The following is a 24,478-nucleotide window of genomic DNA, read 5'->3' as shown; positions in this document are numbered from 1 at the left end:
AAGCTCTAGAAAGGGTATCAGCAAAAGTGTTTTCCAGGTTTATAATCTAGCCATAAATTCAACACTTATAACTAACAAATAGCTTTGGCACCCTAGGGGACATACCTGCTCCCGCTATGACATGAAATCCATTTCTGCTCACACTGATGCTCCATACTCAAAAGCACTCACGGCCTGACTGCTCACACAGGTACTCATGTCTCTTCTCCTTATACACAAATACTCTAGGAGATGTTTAGAAGTACATTACGGGTCATCCAGGGTGACAATACCTCTGTGCAGGCAACCACATCAACTATCTTCACACTCTAGGAACGTAAGGTGACTGAACCTGCTCTGCATCTGCATGCCAGAACTGGAGTTCCAGAGGTCATTCTCCAGCCCTCAGGTGATACTGGGTCAATGCTCCAAATCCATCCTGGCACCCCATGTCACACATGCAAATATGAAAAGCATTCAAGTTCTGAACAGGGTCATCTTCTAACTGCTCTGGTTTCACATGAAAGGTGGTCCCAGGCGCCAGAACTATACAGTCTTACCCAACCTTACAAATGACCCCAAATCCTAGAGTTATTTTCAGAAGTTAGCCCAAGTGAAAAGAAGTAATGCACCTCTGGAAATCTCTAACCACAGACAAATAATGTCTTCCCACCTACCTAGAGAAAATGAAACCTAAAAGTGCCAAGAGAATTGTTTTGAAGATCTCCCCACAGGCAAGTCCATTGGAAACCTAATGCTGACCTGGAGCTCTGTGCTCCCTCTCATCATGCTCATGTGTAAATCTGCTGAGGCTAACTGTGAAATTTGGAAGCTTGTTATGCTCGCATTTTGTGAGTGCCTGTTAGAGGCACAGCATGCTTGCCAATATCTCCAAGAATGCAGCTTAAAAAAATAGTCTAGTGCACATACCAGACAGTAGGAGGTAAGAATGCATTTTATACTGCTTTATTCAAAAAGGCCCTAGAACTCATGGCTTGAAGTGATTAGAAACAGCAGATCATGACAGCTGGGAGACTTTTCTTCTTATTGGAGAGAGTAGTTGGCTCAGGTTATGATAGCACTGAGCATGCCTGTTGAACAAAAATTATTTTAACACTAGAAAAATGAATGAAACCAGATGCTATAATGTAAAATTAGCTGCACAGTATAGATATGAAGCTAGCATGCTTGAAAACTGAAACTGCTGCTGACAGTTGCACAGCACATCCACGTAATTATTGCCACCCTCACTCTGAGATCTTGCCTACAGGCAGCCACTAACAGCTTTGTTGGGTGCGTACTGTCATAGAAACAAAGGATGGGTGACTTTGCATCATTTCTAAGATTTTCAGACTTCCTGTTGTGATGGGTATTGTCTGTCTGCTGTATCTTTTCAGCAGCCACACTCTGAAAGTAGCAGCATTAGCAGCAAAGCAGAACAATTTTCTCACTGTAATGGACCATCCCAATAAACAGCTGTAGAAATCCCTTATCTGTAGGCAGAGGCATAATGATAATTGTCTGCATCCCACTTGCAACCTGAGATTAGTAATTTTTTTCCAAGGCACGTTAGTTCCTCGACTCTGAACATGACTTTTGCCTGAATTTTTGCTGAGTATCATGAGCACTTTTCAGGACTCTGGGGATTGTAGATATGCAATTTCATTGCTGTATCCCATACCAGAGCATCCATCTGTGTGAACTCTAATGCTACCAAGCAGCATTTTGTTGAAATGTTTCATACAAAATGATAAGCATAATCCAGAAGGTAGCCTAGCAAAGCAATAACCTTCCAAATAGCACTCAAAGTGTACAGACTTGAGTGCTTGATTATTTAAAAAACAAAACCAAAACCAAACCACAAAACCAAACCACAACATTGCAAATCCAGATAAAGAATTTGATGTAATTAAAATAAAACTCACCTGCCATTTGCTTAGAAAGGTGAGGTATTTGAACAAGTTCCCTTTTCTGCACACTTGGTTATCTCCATCAGCTGTAGGCATAATTGCAGGTTCTGCAGTGGCTAAAGAGTCAACTTATTCCCTAGACTCCTCCAGCTCCTTTGCACCCCATGTTCATGTCACCGAATGCCATGCAAACACTCAGTCTCCACCAAGTCGGGCAGTGCCCGACCCTCTAGCACCTGATTGCCAGGCCCCGGAACTCTTCTTCCACTAGCAGTTTTCCTCAGCTAAACATTAAGCAGGCATGATCTTCTGTCTCTGTGCCCAGCCAGAACTCAAATAGAGACAGATCTTTGCTCTTTTTCCCATAGTGCCCACTGTAAGTGGTGATAAAAACATCATGTAAGGCCATAAGTAAGCATAAAAATGATGCTGCTTTTCTTCCCCACCCCAAAGCTCAGAGCTGCCTGGTGCTGGAGCCCTGCCCAGCTGCGCAGGCATTAAGCACCCTCCAGATGTTGGAGCGCAGCCCAGCTGCTCAGGCATCTCTATCTGTTTCTAATTTTGGTCCCTTTGGTTTTTTGTAAGGGCTACCACTGGTTCCATCCAGTGATTGGTGCAGGTCCCAGAACATAAACAGATCTAGTATCCTTTCTGTCTCTAAGTTAGCTATCAACCGAGAATGACGTTGGCAGCCACTCCAGCTAACAGCAGTTTTGCTGCAGAAAACTTGTTGCTCTCGGTGAATAACCCAGGAAGGACCACACCAGCCTGGCAGGCAGCTCTGTGTGAAGGCAAGGAAGCAGGATCCTCCCCAGTGTCTTCCAGAGCCTCAAGACAAATAGGAAACTGCTCCTCCAGGCGACATCACTCTAAGTCACTGGCAGCTCTGCACGCCAGGAGATGTCACTCACAGCCAAGGCTGCCCACCTCCCAACTCCCTTCTCACCAAACAAGACTTAGCAACAAATGTTAAAAGGAATCAGGCAACCAGCTGCTTTTAGAGATGCAATAAGGAGAGGCTAAGGCTGGCTTAAGGACTGAAATTAAGATTGTCAAGCAGAAAAGGAGAGACGCAGTGCATAGTCCAAAGCCATGCTCAGTTCAGATAACCTCACTGTGACCCATCATCTCTAATAAATACAAATACTGTTGCAAGCTCTGGCTTAGCACAACAGCTAAAGTCGACATTTGCTCTTTCCTTTGGATGCTCATGCTCAGCCTGTTACAGAAGGGATGACAAGAGGCGGTACTGCAAGGCCATCACTCTTCCTCTGCACAAGTGCCACACTGACAGAGACAGTTCCCACCATCACCTTTATGCTCTCAGCACACCTCTGTATGGTCAGAAATATTCTCATATTCAGCCTTAATTTATTTATTGCCAGCCTATTCCCCTCTGTCTTTGTTCCACCTCTGTCTCAAAACTTCTGCAGCTATCAATCCTCTTGGAATTTATTCTCTTAACCAACTTATAAGCAATGAACCTTTCCAGATTTTTGTCTTTCCAGCCTTCTCCATCCACCTGAACAGTCCAGTGGTCCTTCTCTGCATAGAGAATAATTTGCTTTTATTTTTCTTAAGCATTCTGACCAGAGCTGCAATGAGACTAGCCTTGCACAGTAATGTACCCGTTAAACCAGATGACGATACAGTCCTAGCCTAAACGAAGTGAGGTAGGGACCTGTACTACTTCAGACACATGATCATCTACCATCACGGCCAGTGCTAAGTCAACCCAGCACCTCTCCTATGCAATCCCAGCAAACCCACATTTGATCACATCTAATTAAATTAGCCCTGCTACATGCTGTAAGCAAAGGGAGTTCCAAGACACGTTGCCTGCTGCCCACAAGGCTTGGAGTGACGACAGAGAATAAGACAGCATCTAACGAATCCTGCCCATCAGCTGGCAGCTACCTCTGCTGCTGATCACCCACATTGCTGCTGCAGTCTGTTGGGAGTCTCTCCAATAACTGGTTTCCCGAGCACACGTCCAGTCTTTGGGGGAGAGCTACTGGATGCTCATGCAATCACGTAGCCCAGCAAATGGGAATATAGTCTGCAGAGCTCCTGAACTTAAACATATCAGAGAGACACAACGCAGTGCTGAGAAGCCGCTGAATTATGACCCATCACAAAGGGACACAAGCATACTTGAAGACTGAGAAACTGGGAACAGTACGGCTTGAAATGAGTCAGATGCCACCGTATTTTTAAAGCAAGGAGCAACAACTTGCCTGCCTGACTGCCAGCTGGAAGAGCACAGGAGCCCATAGCTGAAGGGTGCCTGAATCCCTCAGTAGTCTGAATGCATCCAGCACCTCTGACCAGCTCTGTGGCACAGGGTGGGCAGCTTGGGCAGAAGGAGCATCCATCAGGGCAGGTGCCTGTAGACAAACATCATCAGCAGAGACGATGAGCAGGTCAGCAGAGGGCCCAGTAGACAGAGGCTCTGGCAATGCAGTCTGTGCACATTTACTAACTGCAGGAATTCATGTCTATAAAGTTCTGCCAGCAGTGATGGCAGGGAAAGGGGATGGGAGCAGTCAGTGCTGCTGTTCTTCAGGGTGGATAGGGGGGGATGCACATTATCCTCCTGCTGAGGGAAAATGAGATTTTGGTAGTCATGAAGTTTATCAGGCTGAATTGCACACTCGGTGAGGCTGCTGAACTTGCATCAGGTTTTGAGGCACACTACCTAGAAGGCACTCCTGTCTTCAGACTCACCGCAACGAAACATCTGAGTCCATAAACACTCAGAATAGCCACACTGCTTCATTTATCAACCCTTTTCTGAAATTTTCTCTGTCCCCACCTGAGTTCTTACTCATTCTTCATCTGCCTTTTTCATTCAAACATGCTCTTGTCCAAGTCACCTAGGAAGATTTTGCTGCAAAGTAAAGTAAATCACCTGTTTCAGGCCAACATATTGGAAAAGTCTTTTCTTAGGCTGGTGAGAGGCTCAGGTTTGTCTTAGAATATACATACAAGTGCATATACAGTAAGTGAATTGCTTTGGTTTAAGAGGTTTTATTTCAAAATATCAGGGCAGACACTGAACATGTTGAAAGTAGAATTCAAGCTCCAGATCAGGATTTTACATCACTTTTCACAGCTGTTACGTGGAACAGTGTGGGAGGCTCTGCTCCAAGTTTTAATCATTCATATGGCAAAGATCATGGCCTAAATACTGGTGTGATCTCCGGCCCTCCTTGTAGTGCTATATACAATTATAAATACACATTTACTGGATTATGTTTTTCCAGATTAAATACTTATAAGTGCTGAAGTATAAACACTAAAATGTCAATGAAACTGATAATCCAAACAATGTAATATGGTTTTTTTGGATCCTGTCTTTCAGAGACATTTGATACTTTGAAATCATACAGCCCTACATGTCTCAAACCCCAGCAGACTCCTATGGATCGAGGCTACACAGCCGGGCAGAGTGCTTGAACTAGTCTGTGCCATATGTACACACACGTGTGTGTTAGTGAGCTGGAAGATGGAGTAAAGATGCACCTATATCTGTGATAATACCAAGTTGGGAGCAAAAGCACACTGACACATAGGACTGGAATTTAAAGTAAATTTGATAAATAAGGGAGAGCCTGGGGAAAACATCCAATTCACTTGAGTGAGGACAAAAGCAAATACGACATTTAGAAAATAGCTATGGCCCAAAGACAGTGTGGTGAGCAATCGGTGAAGTAGCACTTCCAGAGAAAACATTCTTGCAGCTATAGCAGTTTGCAGTAATCCTTCCCTCCATCTAACACTGGTAAAGCTTCCTGTGAAGTTCTATGCCAAATTTTGGACACCGCCTTTCAGGACAGATGTCAACCACTTGGAGAAACTCCAGAAGAGAACAAGAAGAAAGATCAGAAGTCTAAAAACTTGACCTATGAGGAAAGACTGAAGGAATTGGGTGGTTTTGTTTAGAGAGAGAAGATCAAGGGAGACACGTTAGCTGTCTTCAGACAACTGAAGTCTCTATCTGCCAGTGTGGTTGTAGCTGATCCTGCCTCAGGGCAGGGGTGGCTCCTGGACTTTCTCCTAGCTCTGCTTCCTTGTTTCAGAACGCAGGGAGTTAGCAAAAAGAGGGTGATGCACTCAAGCCATGCTGTTAGCAAATACCAATGCAATGTGTATGTGCTCCTCATGGGATACAGATGCATTTTAATAAATCTGTTCCCTCCTTCCCCCAGCAAAGCTCCAGGTTGCATTCAGACATAATTCATCCATGACAACCACCCTCCTATATGCTATCCATATGTACAACATTGCTTGGGGTGGGAGCACCTCATCCTTTTGCTGCTTTTAGAGTTGTGACTGGTATACAACCCTGGGAAATTGCACAAGACACATTGGAGGAGCCCTGTTTTCCTGGAAAAAGAAAAGCACATGTCAATCCTGGAGAGCTGGCAGGTGCTAGAGGCTGCAAAAGCCGAGCTGCAGCAGCAAGAGACGGACACAAAGGAGTGGGTAGCACACAGGCCCCTTCTCTCCCTTCCGCAGCCGCCCGCGCAGCCGGCAGCGGCACAGAGGGGCTTTGTGTTTGGGGCAGTCCCATGGCCCTGCTTACATTGGCCCTGTGGCACGGGTTTACTGCTGGAGGGGTGATGTCCGGGGGGTTTCGGGCAGGAGCCCCTGTGACCTGGGCTGCTCCACCAACAAATCCCCCATTCACCCTGTGCACAAAGGGGATTCCCCTGTCAGAGACCTTCCCACGGTGCCCAGCAGTGCTGGATGTGCTGCTCAGCCTCTCCGGCTGCTCTGCAAGGCACTCGCACTGCCTCTCGTCCCTGCATCATAGCCTCTCTCCTTGTTATTATACACCGTCCCCACCAAAGCTTTCCGGATGGCTGTTCATTAAATAGTCTCTCTACAGGAAGATATTCTTCCGGCTTACATCCCAGCAGTCAGACCAAGATACTCAGTATTCTCAAATACAACCAACAAGTGGCAGGATACCGCTGACACAATGACCTTCAGACAGTTAATTTTCACATTTAAATGATGTTTACTGGGCTTCTAAGCCTGTACCCTATTTGTACTAATTTCTTTAGGATTCACACATCAAAGAGGTTTTCAAATCAGAAGAAACAACTGTTATCAGTTACATCAGTCTACTACCAGGCAAATTCTGGTACTAATTTGCCACCAGCCCATCAAAGCTATATTTTAACCGGAGAAGATTTATTGACATTACCCACAAACTTTGAAGTTTCATCAGAAAAATACCCAGTGAGTTCAAGACGGCTTCCCCCCCGCTTCCCAGCTTATCACCTAAGTTATTGCTTGAATGTGCTTGGCTATCACATGATGTGAAGACATTTGTTTTTCTTTCGGGGAAAAGAGAAGCATCAAGCACTGACACTTTTTCAGTTTTGCTATTATTGATAGTTCTAATATGCTGACTTGCAATGGGCCAATGGTACTGCTAGAATTCCTTTTGTGCTCAATATCCTTAATTCTTCTTTGCTCTTCTTAAGTATCTGGCCATAATTTTTTCCTTATGCTTCTTCCTGACCATATTCTACACTTTCCAGCTTTAAATTTGCATTAATTGCAGCTTCCTTTTTCCCCCCCTAAATATGCATCTTTTAGAGATGTTATTATTTTTCAAATTAGCATAACTTTCAACTGTTGGATTAAGGCTTTTGGGGAATAGAATAAGAAGTGAATAGGCTGCTTCTGATTAGCATTTGGAATAGCCTTGGCTATTTTATCAGCTGAATTGCTGCTTCAGCTCAAGTATTTTTAAATTTGGGAAATCACTTCTTTATGAGCTACTAGATATTATTTGTTGACACAGAATAAGTGTGCATTACTTGCATAATAATTCATAATTCTCATAGCAATATTTCTTTCTCTATCGAGATTGCAGCCAATATACATTTCCCTTGTGCTGGAAGTAATGCATTGCAAATTATGAGATGGTCACCCTCGGTTTTGAGAAATTACCCTGTCATTCACTAAAATCCACTATCATATCAGCTTTCCTCATCCCTACATAGACAGTCATGCCCTTCTCTGTCTCTGGCATCCTGTCTGGTAATGGGCACTAACCTTCACCGGCTTTGGTTGCTCGTTCCCAGTTCAGCCCCAGGCAGCTATTGTGTACAACTATTTAATTATTATTGTTGTTGCTGTTAAAGACAACAAGAGGAAGACTGGTGATGTGTGAGTCACCTCACCAACCTAGTACAGCCCACCCTTCCCTGTGCCCCATCAGCCACCTGCACCAGGGGGATGTAGAATTTGTCACGGCAAAACAGAGGAAATAGCCTCCAGAACAACCGTTCCCCCCTTCAATACCCATGTTGCATCAACAAGTTCAGAAACTTCCTGGAAAACACAAAGTCCTGAGCACTGTAAATACTGCTACCCCCAACAGGAGGTTCTGGCAGGGGGAACGACCGCAGAGAAAACACATCCAAACCCCTTGCCACCCACAGCGTGCTCTGCACCAGGCGCTTACAGCGGTGTCAAAATACGCCCTCCCAGTAGCCACCAGTTTCCCTGTATGCCCTCTCCACTGACAACCTCTCCTGCCTCGAAGGGGCTGAGGCCGCCAAGCCGCTCACCGTGTCTCAAGGACGTTTTTCTCTGAATCATAGATTCCTGGGATCGCCTTGTGCATTGAGCAACACTACCGCTCTCAGGGGCTCACTTCCCCAGCTTCCAAAAAACAATGCAGCTGCCCAAAGTGCTGCATGTGAGCAAACAGAGCAGCTGCCTGCACTGCTGCAGCCGGCGGGAACCCGAGCTTCCCGAGTATTTTGGCACAGCAAAGCAACCAGCTTTTCTCCTGAAGTTTCACTTCCCACTCAGGACCAAAAACCATTGGAGACCGACTGCAGAAGCACAAACACTGTTCCAGGCTGGTGCAGCATCAGCAAAGCCACTGGCAAAGCCCCTGGACGATGAGACCATGTATGCAGAGGGACCAATGACGCCCATTCCCCGGCAGCCCCACGTGCGAGCGCATACGCTGGGGACTGCTGCCGTGCTCATCTGTGCCTGGGATTTTGCCAACACCTGGATTGTGCCACCCCTTGCAAGTGTGATTTCCAGCACAGGTGTTTGCTCTTTTAGAGAAACGTATCTCAGGCCTGCAAGATACGCAGTGTGTTTTTCCTCCCTTAACATGCATAGTACCCATTTGCAGCAGAGAGAACTGTAGGCATCTTCCCTTTGCAACTAATTCTAGCAGATGAAGCGAAAGGCCCCTTGCTATCCAGGCAGGGCAGCAGCCCCGCTGCCTCCTTTCAGTAAGCCAAGGTTAAGCCTGCTTGACTTACTTATTAAAAAGATATCTCTCTAGTTAAACACTTCCAGATTTGCCCTCTTACCTCCAGCTGTCAGCACTGGTATCTCCATTCCTCATTGCAGAGCACAGGGAACAGCTGGGATAGTTTCTGTCTCCTGCTGAGGAAGTGCATTCACTGTCTAGGCTTTGCGGAAAAATATACTGATTTCTCAGAGGTCAGCTTTAATAACTAGGATTCCCACAAACCATGAGGAGAATTCAACTCATAATATTTGGCATGAATATCACGCTCTGTTCCTCATGCTGCTACAATTTCCATTTCAAATAGCAGGAAACAAATTACCCTGTGGTATTTTTCGGGACAACCAATGGGAAGGAACATGGGACCAAAGCTTGTTGCAGGGCACAGGCCTCGACAAAGTTCCTGAGGGTAAGAGAAGAAATACTTCTCAGAGGTTACAAAGGTAATGAAAAGTAAAAGTTAAATATGAATCTAATTTTCATGGTCTGAAGAGCACCTTGCAAGGGCTGGAGCCTCATGCAGACATGGAACAAAACAGCGAAGGAGTTTTGCAGGATGAATGGGCTGGCACAGGATGTTATTAATCTCTGAAGTTCAGATTACTTGTTACTGGGACGTGCAGTAAATCCCAGGGAGAATTAGGCTCAGGAAAGGAAACCCATTTATAATCATACCGTCATTTGGCCTTCAATTTGTATGTTTTCATTACCCCCCCCCCCCCCCCAAAGTCCTTGCCACAAATAGTTCAAAATACAAACATGAAATATTTTGGATAAGGCAGCATAGGCAGAGTGGTAACGAGGACAAGGGACAGTCACAAAAACCCATCCTTCTGACAAGTGCCCGAGCTGCCCTGTCTGCACGCGTTACATGCCAGGGGCTGCTGCGGAGGCTTCAAACCACCATCACCTCTGGGTGACTGAGCAGCCCCCAGGCATCGGCAGAGACTACACCCAGAACTGGGCCCAGCAAGCGGACATTACAGCTCTGACTTTTCACTGCATCTCCCCCAGAGGAGTAAGAGCACGAGCGGCTCTCCCTTCCCAGCAAGGAGGTACAAGCAGGGAAGTCCCAAGCTCTTCTATAGCACTTGCCTCCAGCTTTCTGCTCCATGCTCTAGCTGTGTGTCCAAAGATGCTTACCGGGACAGAGAAAGCAAGACTCTTCACTGTCAAAAACCAACAAAATGGAGGTTACTTCAGCTGCAGAGGCAACAAGCTTGTGACACAGCCACTCCAGCAAAGGAGGCAGATTTATAGCATGGAAAAGAGCCGCTGGCTGGCTTTGTTAAGATGAGCACAGCCCCTCAGCAGCAGGAATGGCCAGCAAACCTGGGCCCATGCAAAAAACAGCTACAGGTCTGCTGCTTCCCTGCCACCGCTGCGTTTCCCAACCTCTCCGAGAGCTGTTCTCCCTCTGGCTACGGGAGATCCCAAGCTCAAGCCAGAGCCCACCTTCCAGCCGCAGCGCTTGCAGCAAGTTCACATGAGCACAGGCTTCTTTCCTCATGCCTCCTGCAGGAGCAGGGGCATTGAAGAGGTTATTTATTAACAGCTCTGGGACAAAGGAGCAAGAAAGAAAACAAATCCATTTATAAATCAGCTAAAGAGAAAACTTGTGACTCTAATGGTCTCCTTTGTAATTCCTTACGTGTGGCCTGGAGCTGCCCTGGCATCACTTCTTGTGATGCTGAATCAGCAGAACAGCCCAACTTGTGCAGTAAATAGCCCGATAAGGGCAGAATAGCCCTGAAGGAGTATGCTGCGTCCGGATTTTTCTTGGCTTCTGCTAGGATTTGGGAAGACTGATAGTGGTCAACTTTCTCACCACGAAATACCAAGCAGTGACTCACATTAGCATCTACACCTCTGCAATCCAGGACATATGCTTTCCTCTGGGACAAGGTAGAAACAGGATAAAGAGAGAAAACTCATGCGAGAGCTCTCAAACAATACCAGTCAGTGCTGGCTGAGCTCTCAGAAAGGACCATACCAATCCCGAATATTTTGCCAGGCTTTTTCCTTTGATAACATTTCTCAAGGGGGGAAGGAGAACAAAAATAACAAAGCACTGTTCTGTTTAACAGTTACCCATAGCAGAGAAAAGCTGAGCTAAAGTTTCCAACAATTATCAATACAAAATCCTAAAATAGACATGCAATGTACCATTTTTTAATTTAAAACTGGCTGGGATAGGAGTTCTATCATGTGGATTGAAAGCCATATGCACAAGGCAACACATCAAGATGACAAGACACATTAGAACAACAGCATTAAAATGCTCAATATAGCACTGATATGGATGAAGGAGCAAAGGCCTCAAGCAGAAGTGGCAAATTGCACTGTAATTCATTGGGAGGAACTGCACAGCTAGGGAGGATAGATAAATAATGTCCAAGGTATCTATGGAAACCACCATCCTACACAGGAAACAATAAAACTTGGAAAAAGACAAACATGAGAAAAATAACTCAAACTTCAGATACTCATAAGGACAATAACGCTAACTGAAAGCAGGATTTGATCCCAAAGAGATGGTGCTCACTTAAAAAAGACATGAAGTATGGAAATGAGGGCTAGCAGGCTGAAGGAGAAATAGGAGCTGTACAGTAACTCTGCAAAGAGAAATCTGTGGGGCTGTGTCCTCAGAGCAGATGTGGGAGCCCTAGCTTTAAAATCCATTTATAAAGTGGCTGGGCTCCCACACCGCTCTTGTTCAGATGACTCTCAGCAGTGGGTCTCTCCTGGGCCACAACCTGCTCACCCTTTACACAAACACACGGGAAGTCAGCTTACACACGGTGAAGGCAAAAGGCTGGCGAGTAGTTTCAGCTTTGCACTTGCCATCACTGAAAGCATCCAACAACTTTTCTTGCCCTCCTGTTTTGTTCGATATTTTTGCCCAATAATTTTCAGCCCTCAGAGCCTCTCACAGCTCAATTTGGACCTGATTACCTTTTTGTACCACTGATCACACCAAAACAAAAACTTCTTAAGCTCTGCTGAGCTTACCAGTTACAAACAAAGGTTTCACATCTTTTTCTCATTTAAGAATGGAGTAGTTTTTAATGTAGCTATGATACATGAAATTCATGTAGCAACAGTGCAAGACCTTATGGAAGAGGAAGATGATGCGCGTTTCAAAAAATCATTTCAGTTGCACTCATTTTCTCACCCACACTCACTCCCTCTGTACTCACAGGCACTGAGCTCACCCAGGCGCTCTGGCAGGATCCTGTATGAGACGGGACCAAGGGTGCCAGATGCCAAGTTCTCACCTCATCTCTTGGGTTCCTCTTCAGTGGCAAGCTACAAATTTTTGAGCCGGTCTTTTGCCATCTTTAGGAGATAGTGGTCACCTACGGTGTGATCCCTTTGCCTTGAAATCTTGCTTACCTCATTGCCCAAGAGCCCTAGGACAGATGGCTGCTGAGTGCCTTTTCTTCCTCATTTTGGGTACCTTAGCTCCCGCAGTCTGCCTTCCTGCTGGGAGAAGAGGAGATGGACTTTCACACAGGATGTGCTGTGACCTTGCTGTCATCCTTCTGTTAGTGGAGCACAGTTTTTTTTCCCAAGGAGTCATCTGCACAGGGCCTTTATCAGCACCCATGCCTTCTGCTGACGAGTCGACCATGCAAGGCCTTATCAGCGTGCAGGCTGCTGGGCTTGTCACAAACAACGTATTTGTCAGCCTTTACCCAGTTTTAGTGCAGTCAGTCACATCCTTGGCTATCAATACAGGCCATTCTTTTAACCCTTGCTCTGTTGCTTCTTTTAGTCCTCTCTCACACACACACACTTCCATTCGTGTTTCCTTCAGGCCAGTCTTAGAGTGTCTGCTTCTTCAGCTGCATGCCTGCCTTATGCACTGTGTACCGAGACCTTCGCTTCACAGGCCATCACTATGGCTGTGAAAAGGTCTCCTTGGCTTGGTTAGGTTATGGGAGACCCTAACAGCAGCTAAGGAAGCAGATTTTAGGGCTGGTCTGGGGTCTGCTCCTGCATGCAGCTCCACCGCTTGGATGCAGCCAGGTCTCCTGCCTGGAGCTCACAGCACAGCACGCACAGGCGCAGCACCAAGGGCGGGCGGTCTGTTGGAAATTAGAGGATGCTGAAATCCAAGAGAGGAACAACGCAGCCTGTCCCTGCGTGTCACTATCAGACTCACCATGAGGGATTTTAAACAGTTTACACCCAAGATCTCACTGACAGTGTTAGAGCTGGAGCTGTTTTCAGCTTGTCACGTGCTGAGCAGCTCCCTGTGACAGCATGGGGCGAGACCATTGTCACTAGTGTAGTGCAGACCTGGTGGCCTTCCTATACCCAGGCTCGCTGGGCAAGGCTGGCATAAACCTCAGCTTCCCCCTTAAAGCTCCTGGTGAGACAGGATAGCTGCAATTATCTCATAGCAGAACCACAATACTCACAAGGAGGCTTTCGTGCACGCACATTCCCATGCTCACACCACAGCTTTATGAGCCCAGCCTTCTCTCACTGAGCAAGGCCAGGACTGTCTCACTTCTTCCCCACTATTCCCAGGCTCCCCTTAACTCTGTGGCTTTCACAGCTGATGCCAGCTCCAGCAGTGCTGTCTACCCAGAACATATGGGGAGCTAAAACCAAACAGGTAATGCCGGAGCCAACCATCATGCTTCTATGTCTGTTGAACCTCAGCCTTTCCCTAATAACAAATCATAACATTTAAATTTGTCACAGTGCTTTCCATCCATGTACTACCAAGTAGTTTACAGAGGTCAGCACCATTAGCCCCATTTTCCCAGACAATGAAAAAGCACAAGAGAGCAGCAAATAGCCAGCCTGATGCTCTGTCCCCTGGACTACCTCAACTGCTTGTCTGGGAAGCTCTCACGAACGAGGGCTTGCAGCACGCTCCTTCCTGCAGAGAGGCAGAGTTCCCAGGGTCCAGGGAAGGAGCAGAACGCTTTGGCTACACCTACTCTTAAATTAATCTTCCGTCATTTTAATATATTCTCTTGTGTTCTGCCAAATTAATAGCAACTTGGAGATTATTGGTCTAGTAAAATACACACACGACTCATACTACAAGATCTATGTAGTTCTGCTACAACTGTAAAAACGTGGGAAAAAATGGAAAAAATCATTTAGAGACACATGCTGAAAAAGAGGAACACAGGCAGCAGAGCCCCATAGCAGGAAGAAGGCATTCCCTGTGTTTCCTTCCTGCAGTCTTTCAGGGGCGGAGGTAGGAGAAACCAGTAGAGTCAAAGAGTTGTTTACTACTTTTATAAAGGAGTTAGGAACTACCTAACAGCAGTCCTGCTGCATTATATAAAATATCTATGAAATGCTAGTAAACCTGAAGACTAACTGCTACACCACAACAAAAAAAAATCCAGAGATGTGGTTTGCAGTAGATTACAATGTAAATTTACAGTTGCAGTCTCCTGAGAAGTAAATGGGCAGAAGAGGCTGTCCATGATCCCTATTTACAGAAGGGCATCTATTCCCAGCAAGGTTTATGGGATCCAGTTGGCATTCTCACAGACACCAAGTGGCCACAACACTAAAAGGTCCTTAAATTGGTAGAGAAATTACTAGGCTCTGGAGCTGAGACATGCTTTGTAACCTAAAAAGCAACTGTAAAATTACTATCTTTAACAAGGAGTTCATAGCATGGGGCCAGGTTCTGTTGTAAAACACTATTTTTAAGGTGAAGTGCAAAGGCTTAGATTCCCAGTTGGCTTAACTCATCTGTTTGCTCTGCCACAAAAAGGGACTATCTTACCTCTGCCTTTTTCCATAGTTCTACCTTGCACTTGGACAAGTGCAGATTCTTTTTCTAATATTTATATATTTTTTTACCAGGCTACTCGTCAGATGGGTTAAGTTCTCTGGTCAGGCTGACACAGTCACAAGCACAGTGTGGGAAAGGAGTAGTAGTCTGACTGTCCTTTTCGTCACGCAGGGTAGAGATAGCTCAACCCAACTTCATGTGTTAAATCCACTTGCTAAACTTATCTTTAAACTTGCAACTGATAATTTCAAAATAAGGTCTTAATTCTCTCTGGTTAATGACAGAATAAACCCTAAAAAACAACACTGCTGGAACATTATTTTCTTCTTTTCTTTATGGCTTTCATGCTTTTTTGTCACAACAGTATTTCTTATTTCTAAGTCTTGTAAACAAGAACCTGACCACTACTTTTACCAGAATAAAGTTCTTTTCGGCTTCAGCTGGTTTTGTGTTTACTGCAGTCTCAAAGCTGACAAACAGTAAGCTTCCTATACTATTTCTGGAAAACAAGACTAAATATATAGAAGCTGCAGATCAACCTATTGGGCACATTCAATTCAAGGCAAAATTGCAGATTTCCAGCGTGTTTCCCACAAAGCAGCTGGAGCCAGCAGCTAAGGGCTGATCTTGGCCAAGAGCAGATGTTCTCCCTGGCAAGAGTTGCCCGCTGCCATTCTGGCAAAGAGTGGGCAGGAGGGAGAGACAGTTTTCAGCTGAAATCCCACTCTGTTACCTGTCCTCACCACCAAGTCCATGCTCCATAGAGGAGCTCCATCTTCCCTCCTGCTATGTGCCTGCTGCCTGGGCTTTGCCATGCACCATGGATTTTTCCATCCCATCCCATCAGCTGTGCTCCAAGTTCCCTCCATCCCTCACTTTTGGAGGAGTCTCCCCCTTCTAGCTACAGCCCAGGGGAGGAAGGTGCAGAGGCTGCTCCCTCCCCTGCCCCCAGCTGTGGTGCCACTATTAGCAAACGGTAAAAACCACAGCAGCTGTACCGGCAGTTTGTGCTGCTCCGCTGTCTTGCGAGCCCGCTGAGCCGGGTGCGAAAGCACTGCAAACCGACTGAGGGGTTGAAGTGGTTTCTACGTCCTGAGCTGCTGATTCACCTTTTCCAGGCAGCACACAGAGCTCAAAGAGCATTTCCACGCAGCACACAGAGCATTTCATCATGTCCCCCAAGACAGATCTGGCATTCACCACCCTATATGATCAGGGCAAAGACTCTCAGGAGGATCAGAAACAAGGGGGAGAATACAAACAGAACTAAGAGCCTTTAACTTCTACTTATGCAAAATAAAAATCTTCACGCAAAGATGCAAGTCCCAGCCTGTAAACCATTCAGCCACCCTGTAAAGGTTACTTTTTGGTCAGAAGAGATGTAGTGTACAGCTGGATGAAGGTCACAAGGGAGCATGGGACAGTGCAGGTCAGACTGACAGGCACGTGTCTCCTCATACCAGAAGCTTAATCACTGCCTACAAAGTATGTTGACATTACAAGGGGAATTTGAAAGCCAGTTTGAAGGCAGTGAAGCGGCTCTGCAGATCCTCATGGAAAGCTCTTCCCAAGCTGGGACCATTACGAGCCCAAAAGGGTTCAGACAAGAACTATAACAGGCAGAGTTGTAGCATTGCTGGCCGTGGCTGAGCACTGACAGAGCCCTGACAGCAGTGACCACTACACTGCCTGCATCGCCCTTGAACACGAACAGCCAGCACAGCACAAGGGACAGAGGGACCAGGAGCCCAAAGAGCAGGCTGGGAAACTGATCTTTCCAGCCACATTTGGGGGGAGCGAATGCATGAGAAGACACGAGCAGATGAATTTGTTCAGTGTGCACTTAGCTGACACTGTTGCCTTCCGTCTGGTCTCTCACACTTTTTCCCTTAACTCATTTCTTAATCTGTACTGCTAATGCAGCACTGTTTCAGAGCACAGGGCTGTTTTTATGTGTCCTTTTATTACAGTGAAACCCCCCCCAATAACTTTAATCTGGGTGACTTTTACCCTTGCCTCCTTCTGTTCTCTCACTAAGGCTGGTGTTGGCTTTCAAGCAAGACAAGCTGAAAGTTACTACAGAAAAAAAGAACAAAGCTAGGGACAAGGACAGGCGCCTTTTGTCTTCTCTTTCAGCAGCACAGATTTATGTCAAATTACACCAGCTGTAGAAGTGCACCCTTAGCCTCTGCTGCTCTCCATGCAAGCATACTGGCAACAGCTCTGCGGCTAGGAAATGCTGATGGAAGTGCCTGCTATAAAACTTCAGCTCTGCTCAGGGAAGGGGAACTTCCACCGAGCTGAGAGATGACACCAGTTCTCACATCTAGCTGACAAAACCGTAAGAAAATACAATTTAAGAAATGGTCCCATCTAACTCATCTTTCAGAAAACCAACAGGGGTGCTTCTCTTGTGAAGATGATCCAGAATTTTACAATTTAAGTTTGATCGGTCTCAAGCAATACTAGTCCCTTATGTGTTGGCTCCCCAAAGTCATCTCAGTATCATCCACTTCACCCCAAAGTTCAGCCTAAACACTTCTGTCCTTAACCACATCCTAACCACCTTGAACAGATCATTTCCAAGCTGAGAACCTGGCTCCTATCTCAACCCATTTTGAACCAGATCCAGCTCTGTGGAACACTGTCATTGAGCAAGGGGGTATTAACCCCGAAGTCGGGTTTGCTAGTTGCTCCCAACCCCACAGGTTCTAAAGGTGCAAAGATGTCTTAGGAAAAGAAGGAATGTGACCAAGCCTGGTACTTTTGCACCATACTAAGCCACTTATGCAACTTAGGAAAGGCCAAAAAGATTGTCAATTATTACAGCTTTTGTAACCCTTCCCTTTTCAGGTGTCCAGCCTCTTAAATTTATTCTTTCTCCTCTAGAAATTCCTTGAGGGTTTTCTACATATTTCTGGTAATTACAAATCAAGAGGCAAACACGGGATGCAGTGGTCACAGTAAGGTTGACTAGAGGACAACCTTCTCCCTCCATGCTAAGGCAGCTGTGCATACAATATAAGAAAGCAAGTAAACTGTGGGTTATGGCAGTCACATATATATATATATATATATATATATATATATGCATACTTAGACACACCTCTGCATATTTTTTCTGGACAACGTTGTCTGGAAATCTTTCTAGTCTATTCAGTATTTGAATGTCCAATTTTCTTCCCAAAGTTGCATTAGCTGTGCTTTTACAAGCTTGGCTTGAAGCCTGTTATTTGCTCTTTATGTTTCCAACCACTCTTGGCTTCTTTAGACTTTTTCCTCTGACTTAATTGGTATTTGTACTGGTCCTCCTAGCACTGACAAACTCCATCTGTAAATCAGTTATGAATTTATACTTTTTAGATCATTATTGAAAATGTCTACTGCCATCAGGCCTCTTGCAGAACACCTCTGAAAACACAGCTGTTTTATGATGATTTCTTTTGATAACTATTTTTGAGGTCTGTATCCAGGTCTTAAGCCATTAGTTCATTCTTTGCTGGAGAGTCATAGGGAGACTTTTGTAATCAGAACAACATCAGAAATGCATCTATTGCTGTGGAGAAGTTTAAGCATGGGAGGTATTCCTATTTACTGTTGTCAACCACATTTGCTATCTCTGAAAAAGAAAACAAGCATAAATAATTAGTTGGAAAATAGATCAGATAAAGAATCAGTTGCCTTCCCAGTCCTACACTCATAATCCACCCTGTGGCTATCCAATACCAATCATGGAGATTAGTTCTTCCAGTTCCCCTTTTGTGAGGTGGTTCCTAACCATCAGGGAAGTCAGGGTTTAGAAGTCCCTTAACTTACAGCCCAGATTTATTCAACATTCACTCAGTTTTTAAGAATATTTTTTTTCCTAGAACTTTGATGAGCCTCTAGCCTCATTTGAAGAAATAAATCAAGACGAGGATGTTAACAGTGATAACATGCATAAGACAAAATGCAGCCTGTTTTTTCCAAATGAGAATCACATCAGGTTGGTTTGACACATATTTTGTTAAGTCAGCTGACTTACTTTGTAAACAAAAAAAGCCTTCAAGAAAGCAAGGACAAATGAAAAGGTCTATCAGTACTTGAAATAATTCCCCCCTACCTCCCTTATAAATACATTCTCTAGCCGAGTTCCAAAACCAAGAGGAGCGTATTCCTTGAAGATCTTGCTGCAGACTCCTGTAGGTGGGACTACCTCCCTTCTAGGATGCAGATTAATATGCTCGCATGAGGGGACCACATGAACTCACAGGATTGCTTCCATCTGGGATGAGTAATTTCCTTTTCGATGCATTCATTCCCATTATCCATTTTGACAGTCCTATCCATTTCTACAACATTATTCTGAAAGCTACTTTGATAAGTCTTATTATCCTCTACAAAAACAAAAGAATATGATCAAACCAGCTATTAAAACTTGATTACTGGGGAGATCTATCCAGTAATTTAGATAAAACTGATGTCAAACTAAATTGGCAATAGTCCTCTAGGCTACTCACCATCATACCGCTGGGATATTGGGTTGACAATAGCATCCTTCCCATTGCCTGGGATATCCCTAGTGTTCCACTCTAGTTTGTTGAAAATTAACATCATTGAGCATAGATCTTCTCAGTAAGTATTTGGCACATTTAATTTCAAATTGTAATAAAACTTTATTGCCCCCCAAAATGTTAATCTACAACACAGGCTATTTAGTTATAATAATTCCATGAAATATTCCTTCATATCAGAATTCATTTTTTCCCTCAAATTTGGAAAAGCATTTAACCAACACTTCTGTGGGGTTTTTTTCTGCATCATCATTAAAATCTTACCCTCTCCACCTCCATAATGATTATGCAATTGCTAGATAGACATTATTTCGTTCCTAAGACACACAGAACGCCTCCTTTGAATTGTGCTTGGTCCTGCTAACTTTAGATTTTTCCCCAACATCTTTACTTTCACTAAATAATTTTCCACAATTCACAGCCTGTATTTTCTATCAGATGTTCTCCATTTCCTCTTTCTCCACTTCCTTTCAATTAACTTGTGTTAACTTCTATTTGCTGCCCCCACTGCCTGAATGAACTAGCCAAAGTCATCCTCATTCTTGTTTTTGGAGTGCTGGTCAGTATGTATTCTTCAAATTCACAGTCTTCATTCATATTCCTTTACTTTTTTCCATCAGATTTTGCTTTATTGCCATTCTATGCTGGAACAATCACTGTTCCATAGAGAGCAGTCATCCAACAGTGGTGATTAATTCATCATGTATATAGAGCTCCAAACCAGAGTTACTACCTCTTCTTCAGTTCAGTACCTTTTATGTTAAAATCTATATATTTTAGACTGCTTGCTGCTTTTTACTGCTGTCTGCATGAGATCAGTATCATGCTTTCCCCAGACTGAAGCCCCCCACATATAGTCTGAAAAACATATGTTACTGGAAAATGTCACACTTTCTGCCCAAGAAGGTATTCATACTGATCACTGATATAATCTGTTGTGCTGTAGCATCCCAAGCAGAATTTCTTCCTTGGCTGTGTTAGCATATTCATCCAAATTTCAAGGCAGAGCTGACAGTATCAGTATTTAAAATACAGGCTTCCTAAACTGAAGAGTAGCATTTCAAACCTGTTTGCTACGGTCCCTGTGGACAAGACTGCCAGGAAACAGGTCTCTCACTGAAACACTCCCTAAAAATTATTTTCTGATGAAAGGATGTGCCCTCTGTGTGCATTCGTGGCTCATTTCAAGGTGGAAACTTTCCTACTAGCTGATAGATACTGCCTGTCCTGGACTCCCCCATGTTGAACCTATTGATTGCTGCCTCTGGAAGAGATACTGCGAGAGGCATTTTCAAAAACACTGCCTCGTGTTTTCTTCTCCCACACACACAAAATGTGGTTTCTTGCTATTCATTGCACCAATTCCCATTGGGCACTTGCAAGACGACTTGCATTTTCTGCAGGCCAGCCCATTCAGACACCATCACCACCTCTTTTGCAATTAGCTCGAGCACTAACTGTCAGTTTTCTTCAGTTTCCTTCTGTCTCTCTAAAAATCCCACTTTCTAAAAGAAGGCTCATTTGGTCCTCATCATCTAAGTTTCTTCCCTGTGATTCCTCACCTCACTAGAAAAGGCATCTCCGTTCACGCATTACATTTCATTTTTGGAATGAAACTTTTTAAAGACTGGTTTCAAAGCTATTCTTATCTCCCTTCTCAGCAGAGGCAAATTATTTCTAAATTTCCAGCTTCACACATGACTGCATAAACTAATGAGCTAACCTCCTCCTTCTGCCAGTCTTTGCTTTAAATTTTGATATACGTCAGACTGAGAAAATCCTTCTTCCACTCAAATGCCATTCGTTACGTTCTATGAAGTTAAAAACTTGGAGAGGTCTAGTTCACCATTTTATTTTTTCCAAGAAAAAAGAAAACAACAAACAAAAAACCGAAAAACAAATCACATTTTGATTCTCTGTTGTCAGAACAATGATAAATGAGAGACTTCCACCGGGTACTGAACAAGAAACTATCAAAATAGTGGAAACTATTATCCCTAAGCTTCTCACTCAGTTCAAAAGCTAAGTTTCTGCCCAAGTCCTTTTCCAGTTTATGGCTTCTTGCCTATTTGTCCGAGTTCCTGCTCTGTGTTTAAAAACCCCACACAGAGCCCAGTACCGCCAGCAGCATAGAGATGGACCATATTGCAGAAGTTGCTGTAAACAGAGGGCAAGACACCCAGATAGACCAAAGCTGATACTAAACTAGGAAATCTTTCTGCCAAGCGTGAAGTGTGACTACTGCTGCTACGTGCACCATGCCAGCTGATTATAAAAGGCAAACCCTGGTACAAGACACGTATCTCGTAGAAAAATTACTGTGCAATAAACATCTCCAGCTAACGCCGAGTCCCTCCCCCGATCCGTAGGACCGCAGTTAAGGCGAGAGGGCTTGACTGGGTGCCAAGTGGGGAATCCCCCTCTGCCTTGCGCTCTCCCGAGCCGCTTCTGGCCCCGAGCCCACGCACCCAGAGCCCCTCGTACCCAGCACAGCAATCCTTCCAGCCTCAGAGCTATGGCTTTCCACCGCGGCTTCCTAATAGCCAACACTTCCAACGAGTTTTTGCTCTTTCCCCCTCCCCCTTCGTCCTTTGAGTGCGGTTCTCAGCGCCGCGGGAGCTCGGCACCGGCCCCGCGGGCAGTGCGGGCTGCAGCCGGGGAGTCACCGCCGGCTCTTCCCCGGCGCGGCGAGGGAGGGAATCCCTCGCACTGACGCGGCCAAACTTCTGCCAGACGCCGGCGCGGAGCCTCCGCTCCCGCCCTTCCCGCTGCACCGCCGCGGCGCCCGGGGACCCGCCGGCCCGCGGCCACCTCCGGCTTCCCCCGAGCGGCCGCGGCCCCCCTCCCGGGCACCCCGGCCACAAGTTGACATTGTCCCTTCAGACACGGCCAGGAGTCCAAAGGCTTGAAGCTGGTGTCACCCGGGGGAGGACTGCGGCAAGGCTGCACCCACCCAGGCGAGCCCCCGCCGCGGAGCCCTCGCCCACCGCCGGCAGCGCTCCGCGGGCGCGGAGGGAGGGACGCGCCGCCCGGGGATGCCGCAGCCGCAGCTCCCTCCTGACTGGCAAATCTGAAGGAGCTCCTCAGGAGTATGCACGGCCTCCCCCGAGCGCCGGCCGCGGGATGCCGCCACCCCGGGGGCGCCCCGCCGAGCCCTGCCTGCCCCCGCGCCCCCTCGCCGGGGGTCGGGGCTGCTTTCGGAGACCAGCCGTTCGCTCCTGTCCTTACCCTTTGGCTCGTCCATCAGTGCCGGCGCTCGCTCCCTCCTCCCTCTCGCTCCCCCTCTTCCTCTCTCAGCCTCTGCCGGCTCTGAGCCGCCTTCGTGAGAGGTGCTCACGAAAATGGGCGCTTGAGTGGTCCATAGCTGTGGGAGGGGTTAGTTTAACTCTACGTGACTCAATCCATCTAACTTGCAGGCTGACCTCCTGCTTTCCTTAAAGCACAAATTACCTCAGAGTCGCCGCGTTACCAGCGCCTCGGGCAGGGCGGGGGGTCCGGCACGGCCGGGGAGCGGTGTGCGCCCGGGGGCTACCCGAGGGACCGGCCGCCGCTGGCTCCGCTGGGGCCGTGGTCTGAAGCGGGATTGCATCCCCGGCGCCGGGGGGGAGATGTCATTTTGGCTGCGGAGAGAAAGTATTTTCTTAGGTTTTTGTTAAGTTGCATACGACGGAGCGGGTACCCTTCGCACCAGTGAGGCACACGGAGAGAAGAACTGTCCTGAGAAGGGATGACCTTCTTCATTTCCAGATATGAGGTCCAGTCCACAGAAAAAAAGAACCAAACCATGAAAGGAGGTAAATTTGCAATAACTGTTGACCTCCTACACCTACCTGCCCCATGGAATGAGCTTGCACCTCTGGCTGCATCTCCTGGGGAACTTCAGGAAAGAGGCAATTTTTGACTACTTGCCAGGAAGGCCTGAAGGGAACCCTCCTCGTCCCCTGCCTTTTATCCCTGCTGAGCCCCTGCGCTCCTCCCAGCTTGACTCCACACAAATAGGAAATACAGGACGGTGCTGGAGGAGTCTCAGCAACTTTTCTGTATAGCCTCTGACACTCAGGCCCTTTCCAGGCACCACATGTCCCCCCCATGCTCCCGCCTCGGATCTGTCAGCCTCCCACTCCAAAGGAAGTTGCCAACCACCCTGTCTCTTTCACTTCCTTCTCAGAGCAGTGGCCACCAGCTTCCCAGCCCCTGGGGCTCTTCCCCCTCCCCATGTGCCTTCCCTGCTGGTCACCCAGAGGGTGAAGTCACTGGAGCACAGGCCACGGCCACCACCACCACCTGCAGCCAGCTGCCATGCCCTGCCTGTGCCAGAGCTTGGCCTGCTCTCAGGGACATCACTTTTACCAACACTCTTTCCTGCTCCTGGGGCTCCTCTTTGCAGCCAGGCAAGTGAACATGCTGCCCTGCAGCTGGACATCATCCAGCCCTGTGCCCCGCACCAGCTTTCAGAGGTCTTGCCCTGAGGAGAGGCACGAAGAGCAGGGTCCTGATGCTAGGACCTGCAGAGCCACATCTGGACATGTGGTTTCAAATCCCTTCCATTATTGCAGCCCCATCACAAACAAAGACCAGTTCTTTCTCCTTCACAAACATTGACCCAGCCTGTATTACTGCAATCTGATAAAACAACACTCCTGTTTATACTCTTTCTGGGAACAGGAAAACAGGGATCTACAAACTAAAACAATCTACATAATTAAGGCTTTAGTGAGTTAAATTCTTTCTGAATTATCGTCAGCTTTGGTTCAAAAGCCCAGGAGCAGTGTTTCAGCAGACAAAGCTGAAGGTGGACTGTAAGTGTTTGTCATCTTAGTCAGAAAAATGGGACAGGGCAGCGCAAGTAAGTGAGAACTGACCTTACCTCCAGTGATAGCAGGCCAACATTTTTAAAGGGTTTAGCATGGCAGAAGTAATTTTGTTGGTCACTTTGACACCAAGTCTTAAAAGTAAGAGT

General features: G+C 46.3%; 1 protein-coding gene across 6 annotated transcripts in view; it reads right to left on the bottom strand.

The window, feature by feature from the left end:
- ENTPD1 (ectonucleoside triphosphate diphosphohydrolase 1) overlaps nt 1-22,841 on the bottom strand; it is a 34,993-nt gene extending 12,152 nt beyond the window's left edge. The window contains exons 1-2 of one of the 6 annotated variants that reach the window (XM_072870994.1): nt 12,586-12,720; nt 4,127-4,276 (exon numbers count right to left, since the gene is read on the bottom strand). In XM_072870994.1, coding sequence (XP_072727095.1) covers nt 4,127-4,163 — 37 coding nt within the window. In that variant the 5' untranslated portion in view covers nt 4,164-4,276; nt 12,586-12,720. Of the gene's footprint in view, nt 1-4,126; nt 4,277-12,389; nt 12,438-12,585; nt 12,729-22,746 lie in introns of those variants that run through there. The other 5 variants (XM_072870995.1, XM_072870999.1, XM_072870996.1 and 2 more) reach the window with 5 other exon arrangements.
- Between the last annotated feature and the right edge of the window lie 1,637 nt (nt 22,842-24,478).

This window comes from Ciconia boyciana, chromosome 8 (genome assembly GCF_034638445.1).
Source record: "Ciconia boyciana chromosome 8, ASM3463844v1, whole genome shotgun sequence".
Taxonomy (NCBI): domain Eukaryota; kingdom Metazoa; phylum Chordata; class Aves; order Ciconiiformes; family Ciconiidae; genus Ciconia; species Ciconia boyciana.
Note: the sequence above shows the minus strand (reverse complement) of the source record. Positions and strands in the feature narration are given on the sequence as shown.